Source organism: Sparus aurata, chromosome 13 (assembly GCF_900880675.1).
Source record: "Sparus aurata chromosome 13, fSpaAur1.1, whole genome shotgun sequence".
Classification (NCBI taxonomy): Eukaryota; Metazoa; Chordata; class Actinopteri; order Spariformes; family Sparidae; genus Sparus; species Sparus aurata.
In genome coordinates this window covers 22,541,920-22,555,510 of record NC_044199.1, presented here as the reverse complement: position 1 = coordinate 22,555,510, position 13,591 = coordinate 22,541,920, and the positions used below count along the sequence as shown (strand labels likewise).

The window sequence follows — 13,591 nt, the reverse complement described above, 5'->3', positions numbered from 1 at the left end:
TTATTGTTATTTCTCACGTCTCTTCTTATTAGTGGTGCTGTGCTCCGCAGAGCTCACTATGGAAACCTCTATAGCTTTGCTATGTGTCTGCATTTGTGTGTGTGTGTGTGTGTATTAAACTGACTCATTGATAAATCTCTCACTCTCCCTTCTTATTAGTGGTGCTGTGCTCCGCACAGCCCATGATGGTCCCATATTACTTTGCTATTGAGGGGTCCCATTCCATCATCCCATTCATTCCTTATAGGAATTCGCGACTTGCGTTGCGAAAAATTGATAGGTGAGAAAATTGCGAGAGTGGGCTGTGTGCTTTGCCCCGTGACAAAAAAAACAATGAAAGCTAAAGCAAAGGTTGAATCCCACGTTGAGAATTTGGACTTGTATCTACATTTTAAAGTTTGAATGGTGTGTCTCGGTCAACGTATGCCAGAGATGTCGACCTTTGAAATCTTTTTTTCGATCTTTTCGCCTGGTCTCATTCATGTCTATGAAGAAGAGTAGAAGCACATCCTACGTGTGACCGAGACGCACGTTTTAATGTATATTTTGTCTGGATGCGCTCAAAGGTGAGGTAGAAAAGTGCCAAAAGTTGTATTATGGAAAAATAGAGAGAGGCTACACAGACAGAGAGACAGAGAGAGAGACAGAGACCGAGAGAGAGAGGGAGAGAGAGCTTAAATTTGTGTAGAAAAGTGCTTTTAAACACAGAGCAGGAGATGCAAGTTTTTTGACCTCATCCCATTCATCCCTTATGGGAAGTGTCTCGCAACTGTTCGCGTCTTACGACGCGAAACATTAATATTCTGGAAAACTGAATAATAGCATACAGAGTCCAATCAAGCCGCACATTGAATGAGTGAAAAAATAATCATTAAATATTGTTTAAATGTTGGGAAATATACCGTGTATGTGCGTTTGTGAGTGCACGCTTAAGCATGGCTGTGTGTGTGTGTGTGTGTGTGTGTGTGTGTGTACATTTCTCTTTGTCTGTCTGATGTGTGTCTCCTGTCTGTCTGTCTGTCTGATGTGTGTCTAGTGTCTGTCTGTCTGTCACTCTCTCTCTTGGCCCAGCTGTTTTTGGTTGCTAGGTGACCGTTGACAAGGGCCGTAGCAACGGACTGTGAAGGAGCTGATTTGAGAGCAATTTCTGCCTCACATCTAGGACGTCAAACTAGTGCTATTCGGTCAAAATCATACATGATATCGACAATTTTTTTTCACGATCGAGCCAGAAAGGCCTTAAAGAACACACTCATTAAGTTTTGTGGTCCTAGCTTCAGAAATGTGGAAATGGCAGCGAGTTAAAAAAGGGTGCATTTTTGGAAATCCTTCTCCCGATTTACATTGGAGTAAATGGAGCATTTCAGAGCTACTCTTTTTGGTTAGCGGTCGATAATTCAAAAACCGTGAATCCTACCGATAAAGTAGACACATTGGGAGAAAGAAGACAAGTGTGGCTACAACTCTGGGAAATATCACTGTTTTTGAGCCTAATTTGTGGTCAGGATCGTCACGGAAAGAGAAAATTTCGGAGCAAATTTTTGAGTCTCTCTCACTCTGTCAGTTGGTCCTCTCCACTCGGCTGCACGAACATTCCGCCATACACAATCATTGAAAACCCTGAATTTTTCCAAAATCACTCACCGTCATTCAAGGATCACAGTTCAAAAACTACACATCATAGGAAAAAAGTTCAAATACAACTTAAATACTCAGGACTTGTGCCTACATTTTAAAGCTGGAATGGTATTTCTAGCTGAATGTATGCCGGAGCAGGAGATGTTTGAAAAACGTAGCAGATTTGCGACTTTTTTGACCTCGTCACATTCATTCCTTATGGGAAATTTGTCGCAGTTTTTCGCGACTTACGTCGCTGGCGAGCACAGCCCACTAAAAGAGGCGCGAGCAATAACAATAGTGGGCTGTGCGGAGCACAGCCCACTATGGACACCTATAGCTCTGCTATAGAGGTGTCCATAGTGGGCTGGCGAGCACAGCCCACTAACTAGAAAAATTGTATTTCCTGCGAAAATACAGTGTGAATGCTGAAGGCTGAAGCGAGATCTGCTGAACGTGCTGCCGAAAATGCATAAAACTATAAGAATGTTGAAAGAAAGGCGAAAAAGATGTTAAAATGGTTAAAGAAGGCTAAAAAGGTCAAAGGTTATAGGATGAAAGAGCTTAAATAGGTGAAAAAGGAATGAAAGGGATGAAAAGCTGTAGGGTAGGAGGGCTGGAAGAGGTTAAAAAGGTGAAAACACATGAAAAGCTGCAGAGTAACAGGCCTGGAAGAGGTTAAAAACGTGAAAAGAATATGAAAATCTGTAGATTAAGAGGGCTGGAAGAGGTTAAAAAGGGATGAAAAGGTAAACAAGTTTAAGGGTGAAAGAGCTCAAATAGGTTAGAAAAGGATGAAAAGGTAAAAAGCTGTAAAGTAAGAGGGTTTGAAGAGGTTAAAAAGGTGAAAACATGTAAAAAGCTGTACAGTCAGAGGGCTGCAAGAGGTTAAAATGGTGAAAAAAGGATGAGAAGATGTATAGTTGCTATGGCGCCGTACTAGGTGGCAGCCTGTAACAGCAGCTCCCGTGGGTTTTTAAGTTTTTTTCGTAGTTTTTGTTGTATTTGTGTTCTGGTTTTCGCTGAACTTTTGGCGGCTCTTCTCCGGAGACTGGGAGAGGACGAACACCTTTCTTTTTTTTTCTTTTTGAACTTTTACGGCACTTTTTGTTATGTTTTTGAGATGTTTTTGCTAGCCCTAGCAACGGAGGGTCAGGAGCGCATCACTGAGCGCATTGTTTACACACGCGACCAGCTGATTGTGCTGTGTAAACCTGCACTGCTACCCGGAGCCAGGCCTGAGGTCCTGAAGGAGCTGCGGAGGAGACGCTGTGGCTGCAGAGCCGGAGTGAAACGGAGGGTGAAGAGGAGGAGACACAGACCGGCTGTACCAGCGATCGTCATGGGAAACGTGAGGTCTCTGGGAAACAAGACGGACGAGCTCGCCGCGCTGATAAAGGCTCAGAGTGAATATCGTGAATGCAGTGTGTTGTGTTTCACGGAGACATGGCTTCACTCAAACATCCCGGACCACAGCGTGGCGATTCCCGGCTTCAGCACTGTTCGGGCGGACAGGGACGTGACAAGCAGCGGAAAGAAAAAAGGAGGAGGGATTGCACTGTACGTGAGTGAGAGGTGGTGTAATCCCGGACATGTTCATGTGAAGAAACGTCTCTGTACCCCGGACATTGAACTGTTGACTGTGGGGATGAGGCCTTATTATTTGCCCCGGGAGTTCACATCCGCCATCATTATCGGTGTGTACGTTCCTCCTTCAGCTGATGCAGCGCTGGCCTGTGACGTCATCCACTCCGCTGTTGCCCAGATACAGACGCAGCATCCTAACGCATTTATTGTCATCACTGGGGATTTTAATCATGTCTCACTGGATAAAACCCTTCCAACATTTCACCAGTATGTTGACTGCCCCACCAGAGACTGTAACACACTGGATCTGTTGTATGCAAATGCTAAGGATGCATACAGTCCCACAGCCCTCCCCCCTCTTGGAAGATCTGACCACAACCTGGTTCTGCTGACCCCTAAGTATATGCCTCTTGTTCAGCGGCAGCCTGTCCACACTAGGAGCGTGAGGAGGTGGACTCAGGAGGCTGCTGACGCACTACAGGACTGCTTTGAGTCGACAGACTGGGATGCACTTGTTGAGCCAGATGGAGAGGATCTGGACAGCATGACCGACTGCATCACAGAATACATCAGGTTCTGTGAACACACCACCATGCCAACCCGGACTGTACGCTGCTTCCCTAATAATAAGCCGTGGATCACCAATGACCTGAAAGCCCTTCTTAACAAGAAGAAGAGGGCGTTCAGGTCTGGAGACAGGGAAGAACTGAGGAGAGTGCAGCATGAACTCAGGGATATGCTGAGGGCCTGTAAAGATGCCTACACACTAAGAAATCAAAGTACGGGATTGTACCTAAAAGAGTACAAATGCTTTGTCGCTCCAGTGGTGCCCTATCACGGTACAGCACTGTACCTTTAAAATTAGTACATTTTTGTACCCGCTTGTTTGTACCTCTTAAGAAACATTTCTGCACCCCTAGTGACAAAAATGTACCTTTATGTCCTGGTACAAAAATGTACTGACTAGAAAGGTACAGTTCTTGTACCGTGATAGGGTACCACTGGAGCGACATGCCATTTTGTACCTTTATGAGGCAAATACATACCTTTAAAACTGAGACAAAAGACTTGACAATCATTCAGATTGAGATCAATTTATTCAAACGATTTGTTTACATCTAGTAACAAAATCAATATTTTACATTGAAACGATTCAGTTCATTTTCATAAACCACTTTTAAATTTCATTAACCACTTTTGAATGTCTTGAATCACATAACCACAAAATGTGACATTCCAGGTATAAAGCACACAACATTAACCAAACTCATCTTTAGAACTGTAATATAAATTCAGTAAGAAACAACATGGGACCCGTTTAAATTGTTTAAGAGTTTAAGCACAAAAACTGAAGGCATCAGGCCCAATGAGCCGCTCATAAATCAGTCCTAAATGTAAAACACTCAAGCAGTTCAACACATCCATGTATCCTGACACTTCATGCAGACTTGTTTTCATATTTATTTTTGTCCCTCTTTGCAACAATGACTATAGCCTTACTTGATGATCAGTGTGCAAATTTGTATTTTTGAATATAAATTAAACGATAAATCAATAATCTGGGCAGGATACTAGAATCCATTAAAGTGTAAAGGGGGATAAAAATTCTTACTCCTTATACTTGTACAACACTAAGCCTTCCATTTACATACCCTTGTCAAAAGCTTGCAAGCATTCATACTAAATGCCTCAATCCGACATACAAATTATCATCAACTGTATATGTGTCAAGTGACATGTGGTCCAACTCATCTCTGGGTTTGAGCAAAATCCAGTCACTGTCTACTTTTACACGATATGCGTGAAAATGCGTGTCAAAGGACAATGGAAGCAACATTTTACTGCAGAGCACCAACATGGTATCAATGTTAAGAATGTATTTGATCTGCCCAAACACCGGAATTTTTTCAACATGTAAAAGATCTATTGTCAACACATCTCTAACAGCATACTTGATGTTGTCTACAGTCACCTCAGAGACACGTTGAATTACTTTGCCCTCTAATTCTACACCTTTGAAATTGCCACTTGCTTTTATGGCAGTCTGAAGGTCAATGGGTAGAGACAATAATGGTGTGCTGACACTTCTACCAGGCACCTTTTCAAAATCACCCAAGATATTGATAGGTAAAAATTCCCAACATTGTTTGAGCTGGTGACGATTGCTCAGTGTCACTGTTACATTTCTAAAATTTCGACAGTTATTAGCCAGATTCTTGAAATATTGATGTTTGCCCTCAAATTGCATACACCAAAGAGAACGAAGAGGACCATACATACACATTAGTCTTGGATAATGTACAAGATAATGACATTTAGGTGTTAAAACATTTCCAAAGACCTCTGTCATCTCAGAAAGGAATGCGTGTACAAGTATTTCCAGATATGCTAGTTCATCTTTCCTCACTTTGGGTGCCATGACAATATCTGCAATCTCTCTACACACTAAGAACACATGCCAATATTTGCTGCCAGGAGGAATACGGTGCCCCATTAAAAAAGGTAACAATCTGAAAAGACACCATTTTTGAGTAGCTGTTCCTACGATTCCTGAAGTTTTGAGAAGTCTTTCAGACAACAGCACAGGCTTATTGGCTTTGTCATTCTGACCTATACAGAATTTTTGGAGCTCCTCATTTAGCTCAGCTATAGTTATATGCTTTTGTCTATGTGCTTGGCAAATGACATGCTTCATTGTCAGTGGAAGAACTCCCTCCAGCATATCATGCATGACGTCTGGGGGCAAAGACTTGGTCACATCAAAATAACCTAGTGCATTAAAAGGACTAGTGCACCGTACACCATACAAAGCAGAATTTTCCTTGTTTTGCTGGACACACTGGAGATGATAGTCATGAATTTCAGCTGTTCTCAGAACAAAACCATCTTCCTGGAATTTGTGTTTAATTTCTGAGTGTGTTGCCATACAGTAACGACAGATTCGGCCAGATTGAAAACACATGCGGAAGCCACCAATCATATGAGCTGACAAATTGTCACCTGAAAAAGTGGCTAAAGCAGCATAAACTTTGTGCTCTGTTCCACATACATTTATAATGACGCCTTCAGTTGAAAGCTGTTGCAGGTCCTCTATCATTGGTTTTAATATCATGTCTATGCCAAATTGTTTCACATGTGAGTAACGAACCAGCAGAGCTAAGTGAATGTGCTTAAGCTGAGATCGATACTTTCCACTCAAATTTCCAACCGTGTAGTAAAATGCACACAACTTATGCTTAGTTCTCTTGGAGCCTAAAGGGTTAACGATTTCAAATTCATCTTCATATAAATGAAGTCTTAAAGCATCTGGATGTTCTCTGAAAAACAAATGTTCCTTAAAATAAAGACCATCTCCATAGTCAGTAAGAAGCTCTTCATCTTTGACCTTGTTGTTTTCAGACAGTATTTGATCCCATACATCTTCATGAGAACAGTATTTCTTCAAAACTTCAGAGATGGGAACGTAGGAATAGGTTCCTTTTTGGTACCCTGAAAAACCCTTAAGTGTGTAGTGTACAGGTTCTGTAAAGTCCATCTTGGCCTTGCAGTGCTCTTTAATCATGTGTGGAGAGCGAACCACCTCATAAGCTTTATCAAAGAAATCAGACGAGTGCAAAACTTGCTGCAGTTCAGGGCACTTTGAAATGTCAAAACCACTTTTTCCAAGATGATAAGAAATAAACGAATCATAGTTTTCTTTGAAAAAGCAAAAGAGAAATTTGACATCATCAGTAATGTCTTGTTGGACTGACAAATGTAGAAGGTTTTTCTCTCTGCATTTAAGAACAAAGGCAAACAGGTTATCTCTGAAATCCTGTAATAGTTTATCTAAATTTGGATTAACTGTTTGCAGATGAGAAGCACTTAGATCAGTCTCTGAATTTTGCTGATCCGGGTTCATGCTGTGTTGGTGTACTGTGGAGTCTTCACTGGTTCTGTCATTTTTATCGTAAGGCCTAAATACAAAGCATCTGTGCTTCCTATACACGTGTTTTCTGAAAGAATGGAATCTAGAAAAAGTTGACTGACAATCACCTACACCACAGGTGATACTGAAATTTGGCTCATGTGCATGAACAAGTCCAACATGTTGGATGAACTTCATCAGAGTACGCGTCCTTCGAGTGCACTTTGGGCACTGGTACAGTTGAGGCATTATGATCTAGCACAGACGGTTAATCACTCGAAGTACTGTCACTGGCAGGGGCTTGTCTCCCTCTTCCACAATACCAACAACACGCCTCTGGAGGAAGGCGAGTGTGCTTCTCAGGTGTGGTGGGTATGCAATGTTGAAAACAAAATACATACTGAAGGCTGTTATGAAGGCTTCATCAAGGCTGGCACACTGGCACACATCTACTCCATCTACTTTGACCACACTGAGTCCTCTTGCTGTGATTGCCATTTTCCAGTCATTGTCAGTCAGTTGTATGGTTGGATGGAGTGTAGCAGGGTCCCCCTACATAGAAGAAAAACATGTAAGAGAAGCAATTACAAGTTAACTAGTCCTTTTAAAAAATATATACATTTACAATAATTTATTTGGTGAGTACATATCCATTCTGTAAAATCAGAAGAATCATTTTTTGATTTTTACACATGAGAAAAAGTTTCTGGGACAAAAAACAAACTATTGTAAAATAGTGTGTAAAAGTCAAAGGTGAAGAGTCAATTTAAATCTGTGCCACACTTTGAACAGTTTAATTTACATATTACAAATTCCATAAATTAGTTATTCTTACAGTTAGCCATATTTTTTTCTGGATAAATCCATCAAATTTACATTGGAAACTGTTTAAAGAGCAAACAAACAAAACACTAATACCAGCGGAAGACATCAAAAAAAAGAAGGAGGAGGAATTTAATTAGGATTAAATCAGGCCCATCAGTTGTCAGAAGTCAGTTAATTCCTGAACCCAAGATATCTTTAAATACTCATTACATGAGGTCAGTATAAGGCGACTCAGATGCCTACCTCTCTCACAGTGATGATGCAGTGTTCGATCTTTTCTCTGAAGATGGATGGTAAGAGGATAAGCCCAGCCCTAAAATCGATTCCTGCAATGCAGAAAAATATGCTACTTTTACAATCACCTACAATTTTCACATTCACCTACGTAATAAGGTGACTTTAGCTACCTGGTAGATCATCAGCTAGGGCATCCTGCCTTGCATCAGTGTACTGTTTTGCAAGGAGAGATTTTCCCTCAGCAAGTTTCAGCACATTTGGCAAAACAGTGGCGAAGCCCTCCCTGAAGCGATGACAGAAGCCATGTGTTGAAGGATGGATTCGGTCAACCTCGTCAAAAACCTGTAGAATACATATATGAAGACATTACTATTAGCATTCTGTATGTCACTCAAGTAAGCATATTGAGTAACGATATCAACTCATAAGTTTTTATGTTTTACTTATTTCAGTGGTAAAAATTAAGCCTTCAATTTCACTTTCACTATATCCAAAATCATTACAGATTGATAATACTCAATAACATTCACTGTATTTACACAATACTTACCCCAGCAGGTATCCTTAAATATGGGTATTTGTTGAGTACATCCTCCACGGGCACTCCTTCCATAATTTCACGACGTCTCCAGGAGAACGTCCGCGCCATGCGGTCTTTGACAGTCAAGATGTTTGGATGTGTCTTCCGACACTCACTTTGCAGCACGTTCACATGGGCCTCAACAGATGTTGAATCCTCACCAACACAAAGTTCCTTTGGCACAAGGACAGAGACAGATACATGCTAAAAGTCTGCACACTTGTTCTATGTACTCTGAATACAAATATCCACTGAACTGTATTAACATTTTAAAACCTAGTGTACACTTATATACTCCAATCCCATCGTTACCCTAAGTGTAGTGTTCTGTAGATATTTTGTATATAAAGGATTTATGTCTATAGTATCTGCATTCAATTGCTTTACAATAACTGAAAAGGTGATGATTAAGTGATTAAAACATAATAGGTTATACACATGGCAATGGACTTACAAATGTTTGATTGGCTGGCTTTCGACCCAAACTTGCAGGTACACTGGTGGCTTTGGACTGCTTTGTGTGGCCAAACTTGTCTTTCAGCCTTTTGACCTCGTTGTCACTGACAAGTGGTGCTCGCTCTGCTTTAAATTTTCGCTTGAGAGACATGTGCCAGGTATGCTGGTAAAAAATAAAAGACCTTTCCCTGTTAGGTACAATACCATATGTAAATATACACACACACACACACACACGTACCTTACGTAAATATACACAAAAAAACTTACATAGCCGTTCCCCGCCACATCTCTCAGGAAAGGGTATTTCACGATCAGTGCTTTGCTGACTTGAACATACTCTGCATTGGTTGGATACCTACAGCAAGAAAGTCAAAATCAGCCTGTAGGCTAGGTTTTATCTAAAGGTAATCTTCACAATATATGAAGCTGTAGTAATAGCAGTAATACTTACAGGGTGTATTCTGCCATCATTTCATACAGCACTCTAATTATTTTGTTGCGGAGTTTGGGCACAATGTGACATGTTTCTTGGGCATTAAGAGTCATCTGGACATCTTTGGGAAAGGCTGGGATGATGACCACAGCAGGCAGTCTCTTGTGAGCTGGTTCATGACTGCAATGCAACAAGATTACATCATTGTTTACAAATTGTGACAAATTATAAACCAAACCAAATTTTAAAAAGATGAAGTTAATTGTTAATTAAAAAAAATCCATTGTGGCCCTTGAAAACAAATCATTTAGCTGTTATTGTTAGAGAAAAAGGAAAGCCTGGGAATGAGGTATATAAAAACATGGTGACATGTTGGAGATGTACATACTTTGGAGAAGTGAACGGCTGAGGTTGGAGCTGTGTTGTAGACTCTTCATTAACTTCAAGTGGAACTTGTTGTAATGTAATAATGGTCTCAGCCTCCTTATATTGCCGTACAAACTGTTGAAACTTGATCTGCTTTTTGAATGATCCGTCAAACAGGTATCCAACCATGCTTTCAGTCAGTCCACAGTCCACAGTCTCCCCATCCACGTCATTTTCTGAGATACAACATAAACATATGCACATGTCACAACACAGTTATAGGTAAATTAATGTCTCTCTCTCACACACACAGGGTTCTTTCTCAAGTATGAAAAGTATGGAATTTGATTTTATACATTTCCAGGTCTTGAAAAGTATGGAAAATGGAGACTATTGTATTGAAATATCTCTTGATACATATCTGAAGTTATTTTGGTAAATTATTTTGTGCTACTGTACCTAGCTACAATCTCCTGGAATTTTTTTGGTGACATAATGGCATACAAATTCAGAATAATGAAAACAAACGATTAATTGCATAATTTATTTACATGATACACATTTACTTACTTTTTATATCACAAATTATTTGAATTTCTTTTTTTACAGAGAAGTCTGGAAATTAGGGTCTGGAAAAAGGATGGAATTTTGAAATGTCAAAACCCTGCTCGCATGCGCGCACACACACTGTCAGGCAGCCTTCTATGAGGAGAAATCGGGATCTGACACAACTGCGGTGGGAGATACACATCCGTGGAGCTTTGCCACCTAACATGGCCCGCTATGGAGGTGACGTGCGTCTACAAAGCCCCCCAGAACGCACACAAATTAGTCGGTCATTTGACCCAGGCGGTCCGCTTTAGCAGCAGTGAAAACCCTGCGCACACACCAATGAGCGAACAACCACCACGGGGAAAAGGAACACTTCAGCTTAGCTCTTGTGTCACTTAAACAGTCGTCTCAATGCGGCCGTTATTCCGCGTCACCGGCCAGTGTAGCGGTTGAACTGGCGACCTTTACCATGTGTTCTCATACCTCACCTCTGATAAATGTCTGAGTTAGGATAACCACGACTCATACGCCTCCCGTAACATAATGAAATGTGATAAAGTCACCAATTAACACGACCACCACTTGAACCAAAACGCCTGAGCGGCTGGACACGGAGTACAGAATCCCGAAACGAAGCTAACACACATCAAACCTAATAGTTAGCTAGCTAACAACTCGCGGACGTTAGGCTACATCATCCACATTGCATAAAATGCCTAATTAATGTAGAACATTTACACAAATGGCAGCCAGCGATAATGCAAAATTAGTTAGAATGGACAGTGACTTCATATTACAATCGAATGATGAAACTACCAAACACAACCATCTTTAAGCTACTCAAGCAGCGCCTACAACATGCTGACTCACCGAGCTGCCATGCCTCACTTCGACTGGAGGAAAATAGGTGGTGCACTCCCCAACTCTGCAGGGGCTCCGTACGTGAGCGGGAAAAAAAACAAAGAGTGGAGAGAAAAAAAGGGGCTGCCTACCCAAGTCTGCAGGGACTCAATGAGGGAGTGCATGCAAAGGGAAAAAAACAAGATCTACACTGACAACGTGAAAGTAATAAAATATGTCGAAATGACACACGAACTAATGTTAATGGCAGGTGGAAGTAATTTCACTGTCCTGCATTGACAGTCACTTGACCAAACTCACTCCGAAATGAGAGAAACGAGAAATAACATGCAGTTAGCTCACATTAAGTTACATTGCCTGAGTTAGGCTCGCTAAAGTTAATTACCGACAGTGTTATGGACAGAAATGTTACTTACCCCTAAATTTCCTTGCTTCCTCTTCATTTATTTGTATTCCAGCTAAAGTTATTTTTTGAATTAGCTCGTCTGTAGACAAGCTTGACAGAGGAGCAGTGGCCGACATGTCCACCGCCCGCCGTCTCAAGTTCTATTGCATTGTGGGAATCCACTCCAGAGGCCGAGGATTCTGGGACATCGACCCCTGTTGGTCTTTCTAAGTAATGACAGGAGGGTTAGCTAGCTAGCTAGCTAACTGGCTGTCTCGATAGCCATTATTATGCAGTAAAATCAGATTTTACACTAAAACATGACAAACAATAACCAATCAAAACAGTCACCAGATTGAAAATGTCTGGGGTAATGTCTGTCGATCTATGTATCTACCAGCTGGTAGAGAGCTAACGTTAGAGACAGCCAGTTAGCCAGCTAGTTGGCTAGCTAGCTGGCTAACTAGCCGTCTCGGTAGCTATAATTATGGAGTAAATTCGGATTTTGCGCTAAAGCATGACCAATAGTAAACAATCAAAACACTCACCCGAATGAAAATGTCTGGAACACGCTTTCATATATCTCTGGATGCTGGCAAACTTGATCTCCGGGCGTCTTACAGCTGCTAGCCGAGCCATCCGTCTCCTCTTTGTAATGTCGGACACAATGCTTCCCTGAAGCTGCTTCCACGAAGGAAAACCATAAAATGATAGTCCGTTGTCGAGCTTTCGTCCCTTATGGTCGTGAGACCGTGCATTACAGCTGACGCAACAGGTCCTTCCCATCACTGCATGAAAAGTGGGATTTTCGGCCCCGTAAACGCCCGGAAATCCCCCTAATTTTCGGCAGTTAACGACAATTTACAGGCTGTGAATGTGACGTTCGTCTGTGCCGAAAATTGACGGAAATGAACCATGACGTCTGTGGAGCTCCCGGAGGTGCAAACGGCTCTAATTATCATATGAATAGCAGTGAAACCACGCCTGGCCAGAGAATGTATGGCCTGACTTGAATTTCCTCACCCAGTATTGGATGAAACCACTACTTTTAAACACGAAAAATCACTCGTGATTGGTTGGCAGATCTGTCACTATTGGTCACCCTGGGTCATTATAAATGTAAATCCTATATATATATATATATATATATATATATATATATATATATATATATATATATATATATATATATATATATATATATATATATATATATATATATATATATACATACATACATACATACATACATACATACATATATACATATATATGTATATATATGACGTTACGTTGCCAATCCCTACAGCCATTTGCTTGTACCTCAAGTTTGTTAAAAGTACACTTATGTACCTTTTGCTATCAGCCATGAATTTGTACCTTAAAAATTAAACAAAGGTCAAGAGTTACTACCTCAAGGACCATTTTTGTACCTTACAGGGTACTTTTCGGATAAATGTACCTGTTAGGTACAAAAATGATCACCCTATTTCTCTGTGTGTACAGGAGGAAGCTGGAGGCCAAACTCCAGCAGAACAATGTGAGGGATGTGTGGACTGGTATGAAGCAGATCACTGGGTGTAAGGTGAGCGGCAGACAGTCATCGGGCAGCCTGGAGAGGGCAAACGAGCTGAACAGATTCTTCAATAGGTTCAGCTCACAGCATTCTGTCGTCTCCCTGACACCTCCAGACCCCCACACACCCTCACTGCCCCAAATGCTTCCTCCTCTCCCCCCTCACTCCCCTGCTGTGAGCTCTCCTGTGCAGCACCTCTCCTCCTC

The 13,591-nt window shown here is 41.3% G+C and overlaps 1 protein-coding gene across 3 annotated transcripts; it reads right to left on the bottom strand.

Annotated features, from left to right (window-relative positions):
- Positions 1-4,282: 4,282 nt before the first annotated feature.
- Positions 4,283-12,888, bottom strand: LOC115593541 (sterile alpha motif domain-containing protein 3). Of its 3 annotated transcripts, none has more exons than XM_030437082.1 (9): positions 12,358-12,888; positions 10,034-10,247; positions 9,664-9,825; positions 9,480-9,567; positions 9,208-9,372; positions 8,724-8,927; positions 8,344-8,515; positions 8,180-8,262; positions 4,283-7,663 (listed from the first exon to the last, which is right to left on the bottom strand). In XM_030437082.1, exons 1-9 carry the CDS (start codon positions 12,593-12,595, stop codon positions 7,367-7,369), a joined length of 1,623 nt encoding a protein of 540 aa, XP_030292942.1. In that variant the 5' UTR covers positions 12,596-12,888; the 3' UTR covers positions 4,283-7,366. The 3 variants fall into 3 exon arrangements, with proteins under 3 accessions (XP_030292942.1, XP_030292943.1, XP_030292944.1); XM_030437083.1 differs by having other exon boundaries at positions 11,841-12,449; XM_030437084.1 differs by lacking the exon at positions 12,358-12,888 and adding an exon at positions 11,434-11,956.
- Between the last annotated feature and the right edge of the window lie 703 nt (positions 12,889-13,591).